We start from the raw sequence: 23,029 nt of genomic DNA on the forward strand, positions 1-23,029 counted from the left end.
TTAGAAGTGGAGATGTTGGCCATACCAACCAATCAGATTCTATCTATTATCTTCTAGAAGCAGCTAGATAAATGTTAAGTGTAATCTGATTTGTTGCTATGGGCAACATTTCCACTTCTAAAAAAAACTCACACCTTAGTAAATATAGCTCAAAGAAGGGTCCAGGAAAATGAGCAGTGGGAGAAAAATGTAAAAACTAAATCCTCTTTGCTGGTTTAGTGGCCTCAGTATGAGGATTCTGGTCAAACTGTCATTAGAAACATAAAGGGTTATATGCAATTGCGGTCTAATTCCGGCTGGAATTCGACCGTTTTTGTATTCAACACAATTCGACAGTCGAAACCCTCACGCTGGGACCCAAATTTGACATATTCAATAAATAACGGATTCGACAGTCCCGCTGTCGAAAAACGGACCAATTGACGAATAGTGGGTGGCCTGGATTCGACTTCATAGATGGCACAAAAGTGTTCAAAAAATCCTGAAAAAAAATGCGTGGGGTCCCCCCTCCTAAGCATAACCAGCCTCAGGCTCTTTGAGCTGGTCCTGGTTGTAAAAATACGGGGGGGGGAAATGACAGGGGTTCCCCCATATTTTAACAACCAGCACCGGGCTCTGCGTCCGGTCCTGGTGCCAAAAATACGGGGGACAAAACACGTAGGGGTCCCCCGTATTTTTCACACCAGCACCGGGCTCCACTAGCCAGAGAGATAATGCCACAGCCGGGGGACACTTTTATATTGGTCCCTGCGGCCGTGGCATTAAATCCCCAACTAGTCACCCCTGGCCGGGGTACCCTGGAGGAGTGGGGACCCCTTAAATCAAGGGGTCCCCCCTCTCCAGCCACCCAAGGGCCAGGGGTGAAGCCCGAGGCTGTCCCCCATCCAAGGGTGGCGGATGGGGGGCTGATAGCTAGAGTGTAAAATGAAAGAATATTGTTTTTTGTAGCAGAACTACAAGTCCCAGCAAGCCTCCCCCGCAAGCTGGTACTTGGAGAACCACAAGTACCAGCATGCGGGGGGGAACGGGCCCGCTGGTACCTGTAGTTCTACTACAAAAAAATACCCAAATAAAAACAGTACACACACACTGTGACAGTACAACTTTATTACATACATGCACACCAGCATACACACATACTTACCTATGTCGACACGAAGAGTCTGTCCCCTTCTCCATGTAGAATCCACGGGGTACCTGTAAATAAAATTATACTCACAACAATCCAGTGTAGATCTGTCCTCTTCTTGTTTGTAATCCACGTACTTGGCAAAAAAAAACAACGAAAAACACGGACCACGCACTGAAAGGCATAACCTCGCGGTCTACCGCTGACCTCAAAGTTCCCACCATTGGATATAATGGAGCGCCTATGCGCTACATTGTATCTCGAGTGCGCCGCCTGATTGACAGTTCAGGCGCGCACAGCCATCAGGAGAGTGCCATGACGTGGCGCTCCCTGATTGGCTGAAGGGACCCTCTTTGACAGCAGTCACGGGGGATCCTGCCAGTCGGGGAAAGGGGTCCCATGTGTAAACATGGGACCCCTTTCAGTGCGTGGTCCGTGTTTTTCGTGTTTTTATTTTGCCAAGTACGTGGATTACAAACAAGAAGAGGACCGATCTACACTGGATTGTTGTGAGTAAATTTTTATTTACAGGTACCCTGTGGATTCTACGTGGAGAAGGGGACCGACTCTTCATGTCAACATGTCAATATTGCGATAAGACATCTCTGTGCAGTTTCTGAGTAGCTCGAGACTTACTCTGCCAGTGCGATCAGTTCAGTGCTTGTCGTTCCTGGTTTGACGTCACAAACACACACAGCGTTCGCCCAGCCACTCCTCCGTTTCTCCAGCCACTCCCGCGTTTTTCCCAGAAACGGTAGCGTTTTTTCACACACTCTCATAAAACGGCCAGTTTCCGCCCAGAAACACCCACTTCCTGTCAATCACATTACGATCACCAGAACGATGAAAAAACCGTGAGTAATATTCCTAACTGCTTAGCAAATTTACTTGGCGCAGTCGCAGTGCGAACATTGCGCATGCGCATTAAGCGGAAAATCGCTGCGATGCGAAGAAAATTACCGAGCGAACAACTCGGAATGACCACCAATATTCTTTCATTTTACACTCTGGCTATCAGCCCCCCATCCGCCACCCTTGGATGGCTGGAGGGGGGGACCCCTTGATTTAAGGGGTCCCCTCTCCTCCAGGGTACCCCGGCCAGGGATGACTAGTTGGGTATTTAATGCCACGGCCGCAAGGACCAATATAAAAGTGTACCCTGGCTGTGGCATTATCTCTCTGGCTAGTGGAGCCCGTTGCTGGTGTGAAAAATACGGGGGACCCCTATATCTTTTGTCCCCCGTATTTTAGGCACCAGGACCGGACGCAGAGCCTGGTGCTGGTTGTTAAAATACGGGTGAACTCCTGTCATTTTTCCCCCCGTATTTTTACAACCAGGACCGGCTCAAAAAGCCTGAGGCTGGTTATGCTTAGGAGGGGGGACCCCGCGCATTTTTTTTTTCAGGATTTTTAACCATTTCACACCCCTTCCAACTGAAAAACATGCACTGATCTCTCCATATTATTGTAGTTAGTTAAAAAAAAAAATATTCTTTTAAAAAAACTATTAAATAATACTTGTGGCTCCTAAATAGACAAACCAAGTAGATAATCCCTTCAAATATAAATAGATATGCTATTAGCAATAAAAAAAAGCACCAAAAAATACATGTTTTTAAAAAAAATTATTAGATCACGACAGAAAAATGAGGCGGAATGAAATTCACGATATGACTGTCGAAAAGCACTGTTGTCGAATCGACATTCTTCAATTGAATATACTTTTGTCGAAAAGCCGCATTTTAACATTGCAGACATGTCGAATTGAAAAAATGTCGAATTGGCAAAAGTCGAAAATGAAACGGCAGGTTTTTTGTCGAAAAGTACTGTTTTGCATTGTCGAATCAAATTCGACAGGTTTTTTGTGTCGAAGATGACCCGTTTTTCGACGTTTTCGGCAATTTGACCGCAATTACATATACCCCAAAGACTACATTTTTAAAAGAGACCAAAAAAAATATTGCCCATATACGTATAGTGCATACTGGATGCTACTACAAACAATAAAATACACAACACTGCTGTCACATTGTATTTTGCAGCAGTTGTAAAATAGACAACAGTGCTGTCACAGTGACACCTTACATTGCACTAAGCCTGTCACTGGTAAGAAGGATTTGGAGACCAATCCAATTTTTTTCTCGTAATCTGAGCCTATATTTGATTGGCTTCCAAATCCTGTTTGGATTACCTTTAGTGAACCTGACCTGTTTGAAAAAAACATTGTTTCAGAACTTGTAGAGAGTCACTTTATTATTTACTCTTTTTTATTTAAGATTTAATTTCAAAAACAAAAACCAAGTGCAACAAAAGTTAAAGAATAAAAAAGTGCACATTTGATAACAGTTTGAAGGTGGGTATGGGACTCCAGATCGACACCAAAAAGGTCGACACACCTTAGGTCGACACCACTTGGTCGACATGGACAAAAGGTCGACATGAGTTTTTTAATGTTTTTTGTAGTCGTTTTCTTCGTAGAGTGACCGGGAACCCCAATTAGTGCACCGCGTCCCCTCGCATGGCTCGCTTCGCTCGCTCCACCACCGCAGCGTTCGGCACAGGTTACTGTTCCCAATTGTAGTCCACGTGGATCGTAAAGTATGAAAAAGTAAAAAAAATGGGGGGGAAATTGTGAAAAACTCTTGTCGACCTTTTTTTCCCATGTCGACCAATCGGTGTTGACCCAAGGTGTGTCAATCTTTTTGGTGTCGACCTGGAGTCCAGATACCTTTGAAGGTTGCTGATGATATTCTACTATTTATAGTCATGTTAGTGTTTAATGGCGTCTGTACAGAATATGGCAGTGGAACATACATTTGTTTCCTTGTATAAAATTCATATATACACCCCCCCTTTAACATACCTTCTGCATTCTCCTCTAGACCCCATCAATTACCATTTATCTGCCACGCACACCAATTGCAGGTGTGTTCAGCAGCAGTCATTCAGCGCTGCTCTCATATGCAGAGCACAGTGAAAATGATGTACATTCCTAAATGTCTGGCCATTCAGAGACCTCAGGTCATGATTGTCCAGGGATTTTTGTTTGCAGTCTGAAAATTCTTTAGCGGAGAATATTTTTTCCAAGTAACAAGAAAGACTCATTATGCAAATTAGTTGTTTCTATCGGCTCACAGACAGATGTCTTTCTGTATAAGGAAAGTGGCCTTCACATTCAGTGTTATGCAGTTTGTACAGTTCCATTTGAGGGCATTCCAGATCAAACTTGTTTGGAAATGGGATAAAGTCGCTCTAACATTTTACCAGACAGCTCATGTCTTCTCTTCAAGAACGCATTGGTCGCTGCTCTAGTGGTTGAGGAACAACAGGGACTATGTGGAACTAGACAATTGTGACAACAGGTGCCAGCATTCAGTCTATGCGTAGGGGGGGCTGTCATTCTTCATGGTTGATGCAGGGTCTGTAGCTCTAATGGAAGCCACTCTTCTGATCAGTGTCCTTGAATTAAGGGTGGTACGAAACACTTTTGTTTAAGGGCAGCTGCTATTGTGGGGATATCCTGTAAGGATTCAGCCAGATAACACCATTGTGGGAGCATACGTTAACCATTAGGGAGGCACAGAAAGCTCCTATACCTTGATGGAACCAGGAGGATCATGCACTAGGCAAAGCAGAATATTCCAGTAATTCTCATCCATGTTCATTTTGGGAGACTATCTCGTCATGTCCTATATCTCCAAGAACGATCTCTTCACCTGAACATCTTCAGGCAAATCGTAGAGAGACTGGGAGAGACGGAGATTAACCTGATGACGCCCTATTTGAACCACAAGGTGGGGCAATAAAACTCAAGGACCAGGAATCCAAAGGTGCTCCTTATGAGCTCTTTCGGTTCCATGGGATTTTCACCTGAATTATTGGTTTCCTATGGTGGTGATATTTCCATACACCTTTAAAAATTTGGGGTTGGTGACGTTGCAGCAACCTGCATTTTTACCATTGGAGTCTCTGTAAAGTGCTGTGTAATACTCTATGTGTTTATATAAGTAACTGTTAAGAAATAAATTCAGTGATGTACAAATTATACCTCTTGAGAACTGAAGAACTCATGCATGCATTATGATCCGGCCAAGAATCAATTTTTTTCAAAATGACCGACATTGTTCTAGTTGCTCAAACATGAGGTGCGACTTAGTAACAAAAAGTAGACAATAGATGGGAATTTGTTCTAATCTTGGTGTCACATCGCAGAGGTCACCCTGTAAGGTGAACAGATACCCAATGTGCCTAGAAACCTTATTTTGCCCACTGTCTGAGCCTGTACACATTTATGGCCATTGTAACATTGTGGTGGCTACCGGTCGCTATACAGCCCCTAACCAGGAATGAGACTGTCAGTAACAGTCACAGCGTATTGCACAAGAACAGTTGGTTCCTAGTCACTCACTCATTCCACATACCGTTTAATCTGGTACAGCTCACCGCAGAGCATGCCATCCCTCCTTCGCTCATCCTGGTGGAATGTAGATCATGCTCGATGCAGGGAAGACCTGCATTGTGTCACCTCGAAAATCCAATGCTTTTAGAGCCAAGAAATGATTCTAATATTAAATATAGTTTACTTTGAATTTACTCATGAAGAGGATTATTTTCTTGTTTTCTTATTATAAGGGTGGAAACATTTTCAAAAAGTTGCAAAAAAGAATGGATATTAAGGTTAAAAATGTAATTTCTGTGTATCGTGTCACTGGGCCCTATTGTACAGTTCCATTAAAGATTGCACAAAGGGGGTTATTCAACAAGGTATGCCACATGCGCACGGTGCGTTCGCATGCAAAGTGCGATCACATTCCAGGAGGATGCGATTGTACTTTGATTGACCGCATTGGACACTGTGGGGGCGGCATGGGGTAAACGGGGGTGGGTCAGCTGCATTTTCGTGGCTGCGTGTGACGTCAAGCAGCCGATCCAATGGAAAAAATGGTGGTGGCCCTTCTGCATATGGAGCCTAGCTGCGGCTGCAGGAAGGCATCCCTAATTTCTGCGTGAGCGATGTGATTGCAATTGTTTTATGATTGCATCACTGGGCCAGTCAATTAGCATGCTGGGTGGCCCCCAGCATGCTACAGAAGGGATAGCAGATTCTGCTTTTTAGCAGAATCTGCTATCCTTAATGAAATAGGGTCCAAAGTCCTCATCAAGTATCATTATGGGGCTGCACTATTTACTGCATGTAAAAAGCCATAGGGAGACTAACAGGAAAAGTGTACTATGTGTTGTTGTACCTGTTTTGTCCTATTTCCAGTATGCTACCAAAAGACAGTCCTATCAGTTCTGAAATGTTTTTGCATTTGCTATAGTACCCAAATGTGATCTTGGAAGAAAGAAATATTTATACAGTATATAGTATGTACGTGTGATCCGTGCCGCAGGGTGCCAGTAAGCTGTTGGTGTATATGTGGCTGTAATATTATTTCCTTTTTTTCTCCAGTTAATATTGTTCAGAAATTTATGATCAGAAGCCTGAAAAAGGGTAATTCAGAGTAACATGGTGTGTGGAGAAGATTTGTGTTTCCAGCCTAACAGACACAAAGATGCATAAACCATATTCTTAGACTGCCAACAGAAACACGCAAATATACAAATCTACTTATATTTTCACACATACTGTAGATGCGTGCTCATACATCTAGCGTCAATACACCGTGTAGCACGAGATGTCTGGCACATTGAGGCTAGATGTAAGAGGACTAGATTTTTTTTTGTAAAAATAATGTTGATAAATATGCCCATAACGGGCATTATTATCAATATTATTCTTACTAAAATAATGTGAAAGGAAAAGGGGTGTGTTCAATTTTTTTTAGGATCAATGTATTAAAGGGCAGTTAGAGAAAAAATTCCCCAAATTCTACTTCAAGCCCTTAATATCGCATTTTATTAGTAATCAGATTGCATTTCCCATACTTGTAATGGGAAATGTGATCTGCCCGAATTTGCAAAAAAAAAAATTATTGTAATAAAATACTGGAGGGAGCCCTGTGATAATAATGATATCTTGAGATAATGTTATCAGGACTTCCTTCTGGTTCTCCTACTCCTGCACAGCCTTCTCTGCCTGCAGACAGTGAAAGCTGAGCTCGGATCTGGCCCCTGTGTTCAGCCATGTGTGTCTGATAGACCACAGACTGATCACTGTGTAAATAAAAATAATATTAAAAATAATACTTACCTGCAGCCAGGATCCGGTGATACGGTGAGGGCAGCCGGTAATCTGATTGTTGTTCTGCTGCTGTGACCCTTGGTGCAGTAAAGTGATGCTATGAAGCCGGCATCTCTTTTTACAACACCAAGGGTCACAGTGGAGCACAGGATCAGATGAACGGCTGCCCTCCCAGATAACCGGTCCTGGCTGCAGGTTAAGTCTCAGGGGAGTTGAGGGGGGGGGGGGAGTTATTAGCTGGAGGCAGCAGCACATGTGGAGTCTCACGCTTAGGTTCTTTTTGATTAAAAATACAAACTTCCAAGCTTCTGTCCCTGCATGTGATAATTGATACATTCTTGCAATGTATTCAATTATCGCACTGTGATTTTGATTGATTTTTTCACAACCCATCCACATCTGAAATGTGGATTAGATAAATAGACCTTGATATGAAGGACAAGCTCATTTTAATATAAAATCACAAGCACTATACTGTAAAGGTGCATACACATGGTGTGATTCTGCCTAAAGGACGATTTTGACTTTACGATTTCGCTTGAACTCCCCAGAGCCCAGAACTACCGATATTGACTATACACACAGTGATATTTTGGCTATGTCCAATTTTAACAATTTTAACTATACTAGAAACTAGATTGTACGCAATATAGTCAAAATTGCCTTGCCCGCACAGTCTTTTTTTTTTCTTGCGATACCGACCCCATGGGAACGCGCATCGGTATCTCAAGCTGTGTACACACGGTGCGATATGTGCTAACTTTTCTTACGATTTTGAATATAGAGTCAAAATTGTACGCAGACATTGCACAGTGTTTATGCATCTTACGTAAGATAATAACATTGCTAATACATACATATATTGTATGTGGAGTCTGTGATGTGGCAGACCATGATCCAACAGATTTACATTAATTAAAAGACTTTAGATGTAAAAACAAAAAAAACTTTTATCACAGTGATGCATCTTTGTGTGTGCTGGCTTTGCTCATGAACATCTTTTTTGCTATTTTGACTCTTCCAGAATGCCATAGTCTGTGTGGGTTTGGTCCTCTCTCAGTGGCCAGTGGGATTTGTACAGAGACGCCCACTGACTGCATCTCTTTGCCACCGCTTGCATGCGATGACACATCGGGCGCACATCAAACAAACATCAGCCTTATCAGCCACCTATGGTCACACAGAATGGTTTCCTTAAATGAGAGGCCGGGGCCAGTTCAGCTACATGCGGAGTGGTGGTGACGCGCCTGTGTTTTAGTTGCCACTTCCCGTAACCTCCCCCATACGGTCCCCATCTGTCAATGGCCCTCATTCAGAGTTGATCGCTCTCTAGCTGCTTTTAGCAGCAGTGCAAACGCAAAGCCGCCGCCCTCTGGGAGTGTATCTTAGCTTAGCAGAAGTGCGAACGAAAGGATCGCAGCGCTACTACAAAAAAAATTGTGCAGTTTCAGAGTAGCTGAAACCTACTCCTACCTTGCGATCACTTCAGACTATTTAGTTCCTGTTTTGACGTCACGAACACGCCCTGCGTTCGGCCAGCCACGCCTACGTTTTTCCAGCCACTCCTGCGTTATTATCTGGCACGCCTGCGTTTTTCACACACTCCCCGAAAACGGTCAGTTACCACCCAGAAACACCCACTTCCTGTCAATCAATCTGCGGCCAGCAGTGCGACTGAAAAGTGTCGCTAGAGCTTGTGTAAAACTGCATCGGCTTTTGTGAAAGTACGACGCGCGTGCGCAGTGCGCCCCATACGCATGCGCAGAATTGCCGATTTTTTTGCCTGAGCGCTGCGAACGAAAGCAGCTAGCGATCAACTCGGAATGAGGGCCAATGTCTCTGCATATAAACACTTTTGCGGGATTATCGCAGTATATGCACAGTGCAGCTCAGATGCAAGCGCAGTATATAAAACATTGGGGGTCATTCCGAGTTGTTCGCTCGCTGCCGTTTTTTAGCAGAATTGCGATCAGGCTAAACACCGTCAATTCTGCGCATGCGTATGGGCCGCAGGGCGCACGCGCTAAGTACTTTCACACAAAACTATGCAATTTTACACAGGGCTGTGCGGCGCTTTTCAGTCGCTGTGTTGATCGGTGAGTGATTGACAGGAAGTGGATGTTTCTGGGTGGTAACTGAGCGTTTTCCGGGAGTGTGCTAAAAAACTCAGGCTCGCCAGACGTAAAACGCAGGAGTGGCTGGGGAAACGGGGGAGTGGCTGGCCGAACGCAGGGCGTGTTTGTGACGTCAAACCAGGAACCAAACAGTCTGCAGTGATCGCACACTAGGAGTAGGTCTGGAGCTACTCAGAAACTGCAGGGAAATATTTAATAGCAGAACTGCTAATCTTTCCTTAGCAATTCTGCTAAGCTACGATACACTCCCCAGTGGCGCACGCAGGGGGGGTTTCTGAGTACCCAGAAACCCCCCCTGACAGACCAATTTTTTCCCCCCTGTAACGGGTCACCGACCGCGGCCCGCGATTAAGCCCCGCCCCTTGAGCACTGGCTCCGCCCCCTCTTCAAACACCCGCGAATCGCGGGTTATGCAGACAGACTAGTCTGCAGTGGAGAGGGAAGATCCGTCCTTGCTGTGCAGCTTTATCTCTGCCTCCCTCTGTCCCTCGTCCACTGTCCAACGCTGCTGCTGCTATTGTGTATGTATGTATCCATCCATCTGCTGTGCTGTGTGTATATATATATATATAGATATATATATACTGTGTATATATGTGTATATATATATATATATATATATATATATATATATATAAATGTGTGTGTATATGTGCCTGCCGTGTATATCTATGTATGTACCTACTGTATGTGTGTATATATATATATATATATATATATATATATAGTATACACACACACACACACACACACTAGGTACATACATGCATAGATATACACAGCAGGTACATATATGTGTGTGTGTGTGTGTGTATATATATATATATAGATATATATATATATAATGTACCCTCTGGGTATATATGTACCTGCTGTGTGTGTTTACATATATATATATATATATATATATATATATGTGTGTGTGTGTGTGTATATATTTGTGTGTGTATATACATATATATATATCTATCTATATATATAATGTATGGGTTGGGTTGGGTTCTGAGTGCCGGCGGTCAGAATACTGACCGCTGCATCCCGATTGTGAGAATCCCGACAGGCGGAAGGTAAGTATACTGTATACATTAGTAGTGCCCCCCTAACCCTACCTTCCTGCAGCCTAAACCTAACCCTCCCCGGTGGTGACTTAAAATGACCCCCTCTTTTCACAGCATAAAACTAACCTCCCCCTCCCCCACAGTTTTACCCTCACCAGGGATGCCTAAATCTAACCCCCCCACCCGCAGCCTAAATCTAACCCCCCCCCCCCCCCCCCCGCAGCCTAAACCTAACCCACCCTCCCAGCAGCCTAAACCTAACCCCTTTCCCTGCAGCCTAACCCTCCCTCCACAGCCTAAACTTAACCACCTACCACCATGACTTACCTCTCCGGCGGCCCCGGCAGTGTATCATTTGGGATCCCGGGTGTCGGGATGCTGGTGCCGGCATTCTGATTAGTGTCTAGGTTCCGGTGTTGGTATTTTGACTGCCAGAATCCTGACCGGATCCTGTGTGTGTGTATATATATATATAAAAAATGTATATGTGTGTGTATAGCCTCCAACATGATCCATTCCATACATGTTTATACTGTATAGCATTTATGTATCTACACTTGTTTAACGGACCAGTTATATGCTGGTTCACCTTAGTCTCAACCCCCACGCTTGGCTCCACCCCTCTCTGGAAACCCCCCCCTGTAAATCCTGCGTTTGCCCCTGCTCCCAGAGGGCAGCGGCCTAGCGTGTGCAATGCTGCTAAAAGCAGCAAGCGAGTGATCAACTCGGAATGAGGGCTATTGTCCATTTGCAAGCGTATAGAAATTGCGTACCTCTGACTCTTGCAATATCCATAAAACTGCAGCCTGTTAATTAGGAACAAGTGATATGTGCCTCAGCTATGTCCCTGGTTCTGTGTAAAGTGATCTGTTTTCAGTGATGTCACTGGCTCTTTGGGATCTGATAGGACACTTTCTCAGTGATGTCACTGGCTCTTTGGGATCTGATTGGATGCTTTCTCAGTGATATCACTGGTTTTAGGTGAATAAACAGGCTGCACAAAATGACTGCTTCCACTGTGCTATTAAACCTTGCTGATGATGAGTATTTCACAAATGGTACAGTTGCATGATGAATTAAATGATGTGCATGAACTGACTTTTATGGCTTAGGGGGACATTTACTAAGCAGTGATAAGAGCGGAGAAGTGGGCCAGTGGAGAAGTGCTCATGCCAACCAATCAGCACTGAAGCAACATCTATAATTTGCATACTACAAAATTATACAGAGCTGCTGATTGGTTAATGGGACAACTTCTCCTTTGGCTCATTTCTCCACTCTTACCACTGCTTAGTAAATGTTTCCCTTAGAGTGCTATGGGCTTTATGTCAGAAATGAAATCTACACTTGCACTCTGTTTTCTCTTACATCCTAGAGGATACTGGGGTCCACATTAGTACCATGGGGTATAGATGGGTCCACTAGGAGCCATGGGCACTTTAAGAAATCAATAGTGTGGGCTGGCTCCTCCCTCTATGCCCCTTCTACCAGACTCAGTTTAGAAAATGTGGCTGGAGGAGCCGGTCACGCTTTGGAGAGCTCCTGAAGAGTTTTCCACCTGTATTTTAAATGTTTGTTTTTTTCAGTCAGGTCTGTTTTGGCAGCAGTCTGACTGCTTCGTGGGACTTAGGGGGGAGAACGGCCCAACTTTCTTAGAGTTAATGGTCCAGTTTCTCTGCTGACAGGACACTGAGCTCCTGAGGGAGCCATTCGCAAGCCACACCACGGCGTAGCGTACCCTCCTGCAGCACGCCACCACCCCCTAACAGCCTGAAGACAAAACAGTGGTGAGTACAGCGCCGGCGTCCCGGTTAGCGGGTCGCCGACGGGAATGGCGGCACAAGGGTGGGAGCGCAGCTCTGAGTACAGGCTGCACTCCAGGGGGCTCAGAAGGCCATTGATACCCACACTGGCCACAACTATCTAACAGGGGTTTTAACCCTTGGTTGGACATTATATTACCTCAGGCCAGTATAATAAATGCGGGAAGCCGCACGCCCTTACAGGAGGCGGGGCTTCACTCAGAGCGGATCCTACAGCTGTCCAGTCCATTTTCCCTCTGCAGCTCGTACAGGCAGCATTCACAGAGAAGCGCAGCTCCTCCACAAGGACTCCAAGTCTCCTCAGCAGTACCAGGGGGTCTTAGTGAAGGGGGGGGAGCAGTGTTAAGATTATAAGCACTACTGAGGTGTTAGTTCTTGCGACCCAGCTAAGTTTCACTTTTGCTAAAGGGGCGCTGTGTGGCTGGCTCTGACTTCTGTGTCTCTCTGAAAACCCTGCCTATATATACTGTGTTTTCACCTGGTATCTGTGTGTGTGTGTGGGTGTCCCTTCACAGTCATGTTCAAGGACTATGTTTCTTGTACAGCGGAATGTCTCTCCTCCACTGGGGACTCGCTATCCTGTACCCAGGATAGTACTCACTCCCAGTCCAGTGGGGCTGAACCCCCATGGTTAGCTTCCATAAAAGGGATGATTTCTAATATTTCCACTAAACTGTCTCATAATGATAAGAAGACGCAATTCTTACGGCAGTCTATGGATGACCTGATAAATAGAGATTCAGCTCACATGCCTGCGTCTCAATCCCTCGCCATTTGCCCACAAAAGCGTATTCTGGCCCAAATCATGCAGGATGATACTGATCCTGATACATCAGTTCCAGAGGAGGGTGAAGTGGATGCGAGTGGGGGGGATGCTGCCCTGTCACAGGGGATTCAGGCCCTCAATGAGGCTATCAGAACTGTCCTGCACATTCCTCACAGGACAGAGGAGATAGAGGAGGAATCTTATTTTAATACTAAAAACAAATCCTCAGCTACTTTTCCCGCTTCAAATGAATTGAATGCCCTCTTTGAAGAGGCTTGGGTAAACCCTGACAAGAAATTTCTGATCCCTAAAAGGTTGATTTCTTCCTTTCCATTAGATTATAGGAAGAAATGGGAGAACCCGTCGATTGTGGACACATCGGTGTCCAGGTTGTTGCGTAAGATAGTCTTACCGGTTCCCGGGGCTGCGTCCTTAAAAGACGCGGCTGACCGCAGGATTGAGACCACTCTCCAATCTTTATACACGGCGGTGGGGGTGGCCCATAGACCCACTATTGCTTGTGCATGGATCACTAGGGCCATCGCTAAATGGTCGGGTAACCTAATTGATGGTTTAGATTCCTTAACCAGGGACGATATTATTTTACTCCTACAGCATATCCAGGACTCAGCTAACTTTATGGTGGAAGCCATAAAAGAAATTGGTGTGTTCAACGCACGCACCACTGCCATGGAAGTGTCAGCACGCAGGGGATTGTGGCTACGCCAGTGTACTGCGGATGCGGACTCCAGGAAAGGAGTGGAAAATATGCCTTTCACAGGAGAGAGGTCCTGTTCGGGGATGAACTGGATAAGCTAATATCCAAGGCTATGGCGGGTAAGTCTACATACCTTCCTTCCGCAGCTACCCCGGCTAGGAAAGCCTACTCTGCTCCAACTCTGCAGTCCTTTCTGATGGCTAAATTCAAGGGCAAATCCAAGGGTTCTTGTACAGCCTTCAAAGGTAATAGAAGTAAGCCCAGAAAACCCGCAGCTGCAGGTTTTCAGGAACAGGCCTCAGGGTCTGCTTCCTCAAAGCCTTCAGCATGACGGTCAAACACACTGCCTGGAAGACAGGCAGGTGAAAGCCCGGTTACGTTGTTTCAGTCACATTTGGGCAACGTCATGCCAGGATCCCTGGGTCAAAGATCTTATAGCACAGGGATAGAGACTGGAGTTTCAGGAACTCCCACCTCCCAGATTCTTCAAATCCGGCTTACCAACTTCTTCAGAAGCCAGTTCGAATTTACAAGCAGCAATTCAAAAACTGGTACTGACTCAGGTCATTGTTCCAGTTCCTCTTGACTTGCAAAACAAAGGTTTTTATTCCAACCTGTTTGTGGTACCGAAACCGGACGGTTCGGTAAAGCCCATTTTAAACCTTAAGTCCCTGTACCCTTACTTACGGGTGCTCAAGTTCAAGATGGAGTCTCTGAGAGCGGTGATCTGAGGTCTGGAGGAGGGGGAATTCCTGGTGTCTCTCGACATCAAGTATGCATACATTCATATTCCGATTTGGCCGCCTCATCAGGCGTATCTAAGGTTTGCTCTGCAGGACTGTCACTTCCAGTTTCAGGCCCTGCCATTTGGCCTCTACACGGCACCGAGAGTTTTCACCAAGGTGATGGCAGAGATGATGTTTCTCCTCCGCAAACAGGGAGTGAACGACCTGTTGATAAAAGCGGTTTCCAGGGAGAGGTTGTTGGACAGCATTGCCCTCTCAACCAGACTTCTCCAGGATCACGGGTGGATTCTGAACCTGCCAAAATCCCACCTGGAACGTACACGGAGGCTTCCGTTCCTAGGAATGATCCTGTATACAGCTGAACAAACTGTGTTTCTTCCATTGGAAAAGGCATTGGTAATACAGTCAATGGTGCGGGATATCCTAAAACCAACCCGGATATCCGTGCATCTGTGCATTCTCCTTCTGTGGAAGATGGTAGCCTTTTACGAGGCTCTGCAGTATGGAAGGTTTCATGCCAGACCATTCCAGCTGGATCTGTTGGATAAATGGTCCGGATCACACCTTCACATGCACCAGAGGATATGTCTCTCGCCAAAAGCCAGGATTTCTCTTCTATGGTGGCTCCAGACTTCTCACCTGACCGAGGGTCGATGGTTCAGGGTTAAAAATTGGATTCTGCTAACCATGGATGCAAGCCTCAGAGGGTGGGAAGCAGTCACTCAGGGGGAACAGTTCCAAGGAAAATGGTCAAGTCAGGAAGCCATTCTCCCGATCAACATTTTGGAACTAAGGGCCATATACAATGCCCTTCTACAGGCATCGCATCTTCTTCAAGATCAAGCCATTCAGTTTCAGTTGGATAATGTGACGGACGTAACGTACATTAACCGACAGGGCGGAACGAAGAGCAGAGCTGCAGTGTCAGAGGTAACAAAAATTCTCCTCTGGGCAGGAAGACACGTGGTGGTGCTGTCGGCAATCTTCATTCCGGGAGTAGACAACTTGGAAGCGGACTTCCTCAGGGACCCGCAAGCAGTGGCGGTGGACACTCTGGTGACTCCATGGGTTTACCAGATGGTTTACATGTTCCCACCAAGAATTCTCAAGAGAATTAAAAGGGAAAAGGTTCAAGCACTTCTCATTGCTCCAGATTGGCCGAGAAGGGCCTGGTATGCTGGAGTTGCTCCTGGAGGACCCGTGGCCTCTACCTCTGTGAGAGGATCTTCTGCAACAGGGGTCGTTCGTCTATCAAGACTTACCACAGCTACGTTTGACGGTATGGAAGTTGAATGTCAGATTTTAGCCCGGAAAGGCATTCCGAACAAGGTTATCCCAACCCTGATCCAAGCCAGGAAAGGGGTAACGTCTAAAAATTACCACTGTATTTGGAAAAAATATGTCTCGTGGTGTGAAAACAGGAAATTTCCTGCAGTGGATTTTCAATTGGGACGTTTTCTCCTTTTTCTAGTCAGGTGTCAGGTGTGGATGTGGGCCTACGTTTGGGCTCCTTGAAAGTCCAGATTTTGGCCTTGTCCATTTTCTTCCAGAAACAATTGGCTTCTCTCCCTGAGGTTCAGACATTCTTGAAGGGTGTTCTGCACATCCAACAGCCCTTTGTGCCTCCCACGGCACCTTGGGATCTTAACGTGGTATTGCAGTTTCTGCAATTGGACTGGTTTGAACCTTTACAGGAGGTTGACGTTAAGTTTCTTACGTGGAAGACTGTTACACTGTTGGCCTTGGCTTCTGCAAGGCGTGTGTCCGAACTGGGGGCTTTGTCTCACAAAAGCCCCTATTTGGTTTTTCATGAGGATAGAGCTGAATTCAGAACTCGTCAGCAATTTCTTCCTAATGTGGCGTCTGCGTTTCATATCAACCAACCTATTGTGGTTCCGGTGCTTACTGACACCTCTGCTACCTCAAAGTCCCTGGATGTTGTGAGGGCTTTGAGGATCTACGTGAAGAGTACAGCTCGTCATAGAAAACCTCACTCGCTGTTTATTCTGTATGATCCCAGGAAAATTGGGTGTCCTGCTTCAAAGCAGTCTATTGCTCGCTGGATCAGGCTTACTATATAGCAGGCTTATTCATCGGCAGGATAGCCGGTTCCTAAAGTACAGGCCCACTCTACTAGGCCAGTGGGTTCTTCCTGGGCGGCTGCCCGGGGTGTCTCGGCTTTACAGCTCTGCAGAGCAGCTACTTGGTTAGGATAGAACACGTTTGCTAAATTCTACAAGTTCAATACTTTGGCCTCTGAGGACCTTCAGTTTGGTCAGTCAGTTCTGCAGGAACCTCAGTACTCTCCCACCTGGTTTGGGAGCTTTGGTACATCCCCATGGTAGTAATGTGGACCCCAGTATCCTCTAGGACATAAGAGAAAATAGGATTTTAATTACCTACCGGTAAATCCTTTTCTCGTAGTCTGTAGAGGATACTGGGCGCCCGCCCGGTGCTTCGTTTTTCTGCAGTGGTTACTTGGTCAGTACTGCTTTGTTCTTGGTTAAGTACTGCGTTGTTACTTGATTCGGTAATGTAATTCAGCTGTTGCTGAGTTTTTAAGCTAGTTAGCTTGGTTTGCCTTGTTGTGTGAGCTGGTGTGAATCGCGCCACTATCTGTGTAAATTCCTTCTCTCGAAGTATGTCCGTCTCCTCGGGCATAGTTTCTAGACTGCACTGTTACTTGGTTAAGTATTATTGTTGGTTCAGCCGTTGCTGTTTCTGTTCAAGTTTGGTTAGCATGGCTTTTTCTTGTTTGTGTGTGCTGGTTCGAATCTCACCACTGTTCAGTTAAATCCTTCTCTCGAAGTATGTCCGTCTCCTCGGGCACAGGATGGTAGCGGGGCATAGAGGGAGGAGCCAGCCCACACTATTGATTTCTTAAAGTGCCCATGGCTCCTAGTGGACCCGTCTATACCCCATGGTACTAATGTGGACCCCAGTATCCTCTACGGACTACGAGAAAAGGATTTACCGGTAGGTAATTAAAATCCTATTTTCTCTTAGGTAAACGGCGCACCCAACCCTTCTTCTTTGGAGCACAGAGAGATCTGAATGCCATCTATAATGGAGACATGTCTATGGAGGATAGGCTGGCTGTGACTGAAGACATGGCCCAGAAACTGCTGAACGAGGATGAGGTAGCTGCGGTCCTGCGCCACTGCAGAAGGGTAAGCTTGTCAACTCTTCCTGTCTACAAACATTAGAGACCCAAATATGTCATATATACTTGTGCCTGCTCTCCAGGACTAGATATAAAACGAGACACGCTCGGCCTGTTCCTATAGAACAAGGGAACCTAAGCCATGCTGTCAACATCCAAAGTTTAATTTGCTTCACCAGTAGCCTCCCTTACAGTTCAGGATTCAAGTATTTTGTGCTTGAGAACAGGTACCTTATACATTTTGATTAAAAAACCTGGACAGTAATGCAGCAGCAAGAACTGTATTTTTGATCTTTTGGTGGGTTCTGGTTACACCTGGGCTTTACGTGTGACCATACCTTTTCATCTATACTGGGAATTCACCTTGGTGTTTTGTTATAGATAGCTCAGGCACTGGCAGAAGCCCACAGTGCTGGTATGTGGTGGCTACCAGTGAGTTGGAGTAGTCACATAAGACATTCTTATTTCATTTCATGTGGCGGCACAGATTCTTAGCTACCCAGTCCAGGCCATTCTGTGTAGTTTTCTGTGTATTCCCTTGTTTGTGGTGTAGTCCAGGCAGCATGGTGGCCCTCCACTTTCTGCAGATCCAGAAAAGCCCCACTCCTGGAGGAGCCGAGTAGCAGCGGTACTACGCAAGCAGCAGTAGTGTGTGTATAACAAAGGTGTGACAGAGACAACAGGTGGCAGTGCAACATTAGCACAAATAGGGGATCTCAGAAAACCTTGCCATCCGCTTGTTTTATAGTCAGGAACTCTTCTATTGACTGAGGACTATTGAGTATTTCCCTCTGAGTCAGTGTCATAACTACCGAGCCAGTCAGATGTATTCACCTTTGCAAGATTGAGGAGATCCTTAAAACTTGACTTCACTTGTAGAACAGAGTTCAGAAATTTCAGGTCACACATATGTATGTAAGGGAAATTCAACATGAGAGCTTGTTATAACAAGATTTGTGTTTATGATATTGGGCCTGATTCATATGTGGAAAGGCTATAGCTGCTGCTTACATGGAAGTGGCGTCACTATGGGGGTGCGAGCTGCACGAGGGTGACACCAAAATGGCGGTTCCTCCGCAGTGACAGGAGCTGGGGGATGCAGTGTGACGTTATCACAGGGGAGAGCCAAATAGGCACTAGTCTCCGGGGACAGCCCAGCATTTCCGGGGATGCTGGGCACAACCCCTAGAGTGATGTTATCAGGATTTCCCATGAGGCCCTTTATGTTAGGCCATACCCGTTTTCGGGTGAACATGCCTCTGGCGCACGAGGGGAGATGTAGCTCTAATATGATAATGCGGGAACAGGTGTCACGCCTACTACACGCATTACTGATCCAAACTGTGTCCTAGGACGCCGTATCAGATCATCTTTGACACCATCAGCCGGCTGCATGAGCCATGGGGGTAGCGCAAGCCGGCAGCCGCAGATGCAGCATAGAGGCCAGGAAATCTCCATCCTCCGATGAAGATCCTAGCCCTGTCCCTACCCCACCACGGCAGCGCCATGTCTCCCCTCCCCACCCACCTGTCATTGACGCACTGTGTTCTCCGTCGCAGACCCATACTACACATGCACAGTGCAGCTTTGGCTCACGCACAAAGTACCGAACATCAGTGCTTTGCGGCGTGCGCAACACTAACATCGGGACCTGAATTAGGCCCATTGGCCCTCATTCCGAGTTGTTCGCTCGCTAGCAGATTTTAGCAGCATTGCACACGCTAGGCCGCTGCCCTCTGGGAGTGTATCTTAGCTTAGCAGAATTGTGAATGACAGATTAGCAGAATTGTGAATAGAAAATTCCGGCCAGCCACTCCCCCGTTTCTCCAGACACTCCCGTGTTTTATCCTGGCACGCATGCGTTTCTCCGCACACTCCCGGAAAACGCTCAGTTTCCACCCAGAAACACCCACTTCCTGTCAATCACACTCCGATCACTTCAACGATGAAAATTCTTCGTTCGGACGTGAGTAAATCTACTAAGTTTTGTGCTAAAATACTTAGCGCATGCGCACTGCGTACCATGCGCATGCACATTTTTGCATTAATCACTCCGTTGCAAAAATCGGCAACGAGCGAACAACTCGGAATGACCCCTTTGTGTGTAAGCTATTCATAAAACAAATAAATGTGATTACAAACAACTAGTGCAGGGTTACACAGAAAGTGGAGTAACAATGTAAAAATAAAACAAGTCATAAACATTCATTCACATTAATGGATATTTATCAGTTGCTGACATGGAGCAGCCATGATGACACCTTTTTTTTTTTTTTTGTGTGTGACCTGCTTGTCTAATTTCTCCTACCAAAAAGTTGTGATACAGACAGGAACAGATTACAAAAAGAAACAATCTGCCTTCTCATATATTTAGGCCAGCAGGACATAATGGTCAAATATATTTCATAGTATTGGAAATTTGGGGACACATATACAATGTATTATTTACATGACAAACATTTCACGTTATGTTATGATCAGAGTGAGGGCCCGATTCAGACCTGGTCGCTGTTGTGTGAATTCGCACAGCGGTCAATTATTGAATGACTGCGCGTGCGTATGCACCGCAAAGCGCAGGCGCATCATCAAACAGCGACAGGATGGTGCGAAAATTTAAATCGCAAGGCGTTTGCAAGGTGACTGACGGGAAGAGGATGTTTGTAGGTGGTAACTGCACGTTTTCAGGGAGTGTCGGGAAAAACGCAGGCGTTTCCCAGCATTTTCTGGGAGGGTGTGTGACGTCAGCTCCGGCTCCGATCAGCCTGTTTGTATCACACTGTAGGAGTAAGCAGTGTCGGACTGGGGCATAAAGGGCCCACCAGGGAAATGCAATCACAGGGGCCCACTAAGGGGCGTTGCCATATGCTGGAAGGGGTGTGGCCACCTGGTCAGAGAGGAGTGGCCAGCCATTATGGGCACCACCTAGCATAGTATATATATATATATATATATATATATATATATATATAAACCCCCCCCCCCCCCCCCCAAAAAAAAAAAAAAACTTTCAAATTTGGCCAGTTTCACCGATACAATGGTGTTAAAATAATTACAGAGATGGAATGTGTATTAATCAATATAAAAACTTTATTTATTCTGATAAACATATGCATGAATGACTACAAAAATATTATAAATCACAGAAAATGAACCAGCAGCATTTGAATTCCGGCACACATTAACCATCATAGCTGTTGTATTTCACAGTTATGGACATACAGTATCTTTACTTTAACACAGAACATTTGATACAAACATAAAACATATAAATCCAGTTCCTTGATATTGAAACATAACTCTACATATCAATAACTTTATAAATATGTAAACCTTTATACTGACAAGCATGTGCATGAATAAATAAAATAAATATAATTATAAATAACAGAAAATTAAACCTCAATACTTGAGCGATATCACAAATTATAACTGTTGTAATTCACAGTTACAGTATGAACATTTTTTTTTAGGTTTAAGACAGAACGTTTGATGCAGACACAAAATAAAACTCGAGTTCTTGGATATTCGAACTTCACACTACACAACAAATCAGTAAATAACCTTTATCCTGACAAACATGAATAAATGCAAAATATAATTATAAATAACAGAAAATTAAATATCACTGTTTAAATGTCAGCACATACATTAGCCATCATAACTGTTGTAACTCACAGATATGAAGGCATTTTTAAAGTAGTTTAAGACCAAGAACGTTTAATGCAAACAACAGAAGAAAATGTGAATCAACTTCCCTGATATTCAAACTTCAGTTCGGAGTTTAAAATAATGGTAAACAAACATGTACTTCACTACACAGACTAGCTAAATACTGGCATATACTGCCTCCTTCACACACTTAAGTGGTATTGTTGAAGTATTACAAGTAATCAATTAAAAATTAAAGAAGCAGCCTTTCAAGGAGGGAAGATGAATGTGCAAATGTGTCAATGATCTCGTCAAATACGAAGCTGCCTGCAATGTCCCTTTCAGTATTGAGAATCAGAAATGATTCTAGCAGTTCCTGGCCTATCATTGATCTCAGTCGAGTTTTTACAATTTTAAGTTTGGAAAAAACTCTTTCACAAGATACCTGTGTACAAGCTAATGTGAGGAGAGTTTTGTAAACTACAAACAGATTCGTATATGCTGCAGAGTGTAAATTGTGATTATATAAGAGCCGGTAGCAGCAGGTCAGGCAGTTTTCACATGCCTTATTTTTCATATCCAAGGACATTGTGTCCTCATCATCAAATTCTTCTTCAGTAACACTTGTTATCTGAGGAGAATCTGGATTTTTAAGCACAGAATAATTCTGCACAAAATTAACTAGTTCTACTTTAAGTTGAACAATGTCTACCTCGGCCAAATCGGCAACTGTTCTCAGCGCTTCTATTGGGATCTCACTCTGACCCTGCTTCATTTGGGCAAACTGCCTTGGGTCAAAGTAGGTTAAATCCCGAATGAGGCCTTCATTTTTTGAAAACCTTCTATCAATACTCTGTACTGCTTGATCAAGTACAACATAAAATGTCTGAATTTCAAAACCTTTAAGGGGGTCTTCTATAGGCTCATCTTGAGATAACTCACCAGGCATCATTTTTTTCCTAGTTATCCTTTTTCCTGGCAGACTTTTTTGTACTTCTGCACTAACAGAAAGCCTGTCAAGAGAACTATCCACTTTTTCTGTAAATGCATTCACTAATACAATCAGTTTGGAAAATGAAGTTCTAAGCTTTTGAAGCAGACTCTTGGCAGTGGCAACCATTCGCCAAGCCTGTAAAATATCCAAGCCAGCAGTCTGCAGATAATCTGAAACAGGAGTCACAATTTCAAAGATCTGCATGAACAGAAATGAGACAAGTAATGTTTCGTGTCTTGTCCAACCATAGAGCAAGTACTCTGCCTCACTAATGATTTTACTTTCAAACTCTGGAGACAGTGAAATGTACTCCAGGCAATAAAGTAGAGTGCTGTACAATTCATTAGATTGGTCAGAAGCTGACCCAAAAATTGTACTTAATGCCCTAGGCTTGCTCCACCAGCGTGTGTCACCAATTTTCTTTAGTCTGGAAAGTTTTTCCTGTCCATGTCTTTGTTTTGAGACCTGTTCTTTCCACACAGACAATCTTTTGTAAGACTCGGAAAAAAAACATGCTGTTTTCTCTAAGAGCCCAAATAACGACTTCACTGGAGTTACACATTGAGTGATATCTACAATTACCAAATTGAGAATATGAGCATAACACCAGGTGTAGACAGCCTTACAGGATTCACTTTTTATGTGTGCCTGTAATCCATTGTAGC

At 44.7% G+C, this 23,029-nt stretch overlaps 1 protein-coding gene across 1 annotated transcript in view; it reads left to right on the forward strand.

Annotated features, from left to right (window-relative positions):
• PDZD7 (PDZ domain containing 7) overlaps positions 1-23,029 on the forward strand; it is a 163,791-nt gene that overhangs the window by 78,425 nt on the left and 62,337 nt on the right. Inside the window, exon 9 of the mRNA XM_063961904.1 lies at positions 17,566-17,729. Within this exon, the coding sequence (XP_063817974.1) occupies positions 17,566-17,729 (164 nt within the window). The remainder of the gene's footprint in view (positions 1-17,565; positions 17,730-23,029) is intronic.

Source organism: Pseudophryne corroboree, chromosome 3 (genome assembly GCF_028390025.1).
Source record: "Pseudophryne corroboree isolate aPseCor3 chromosome 3, aPseCor3.hap2, whole genome shotgun sequence".
Lineage (NCBI taxonomy): Eukaryota > Metazoa > Chordata > Amphibia > Anura > Myobatrachidae > Pseudophryne > Pseudophryne corroboree.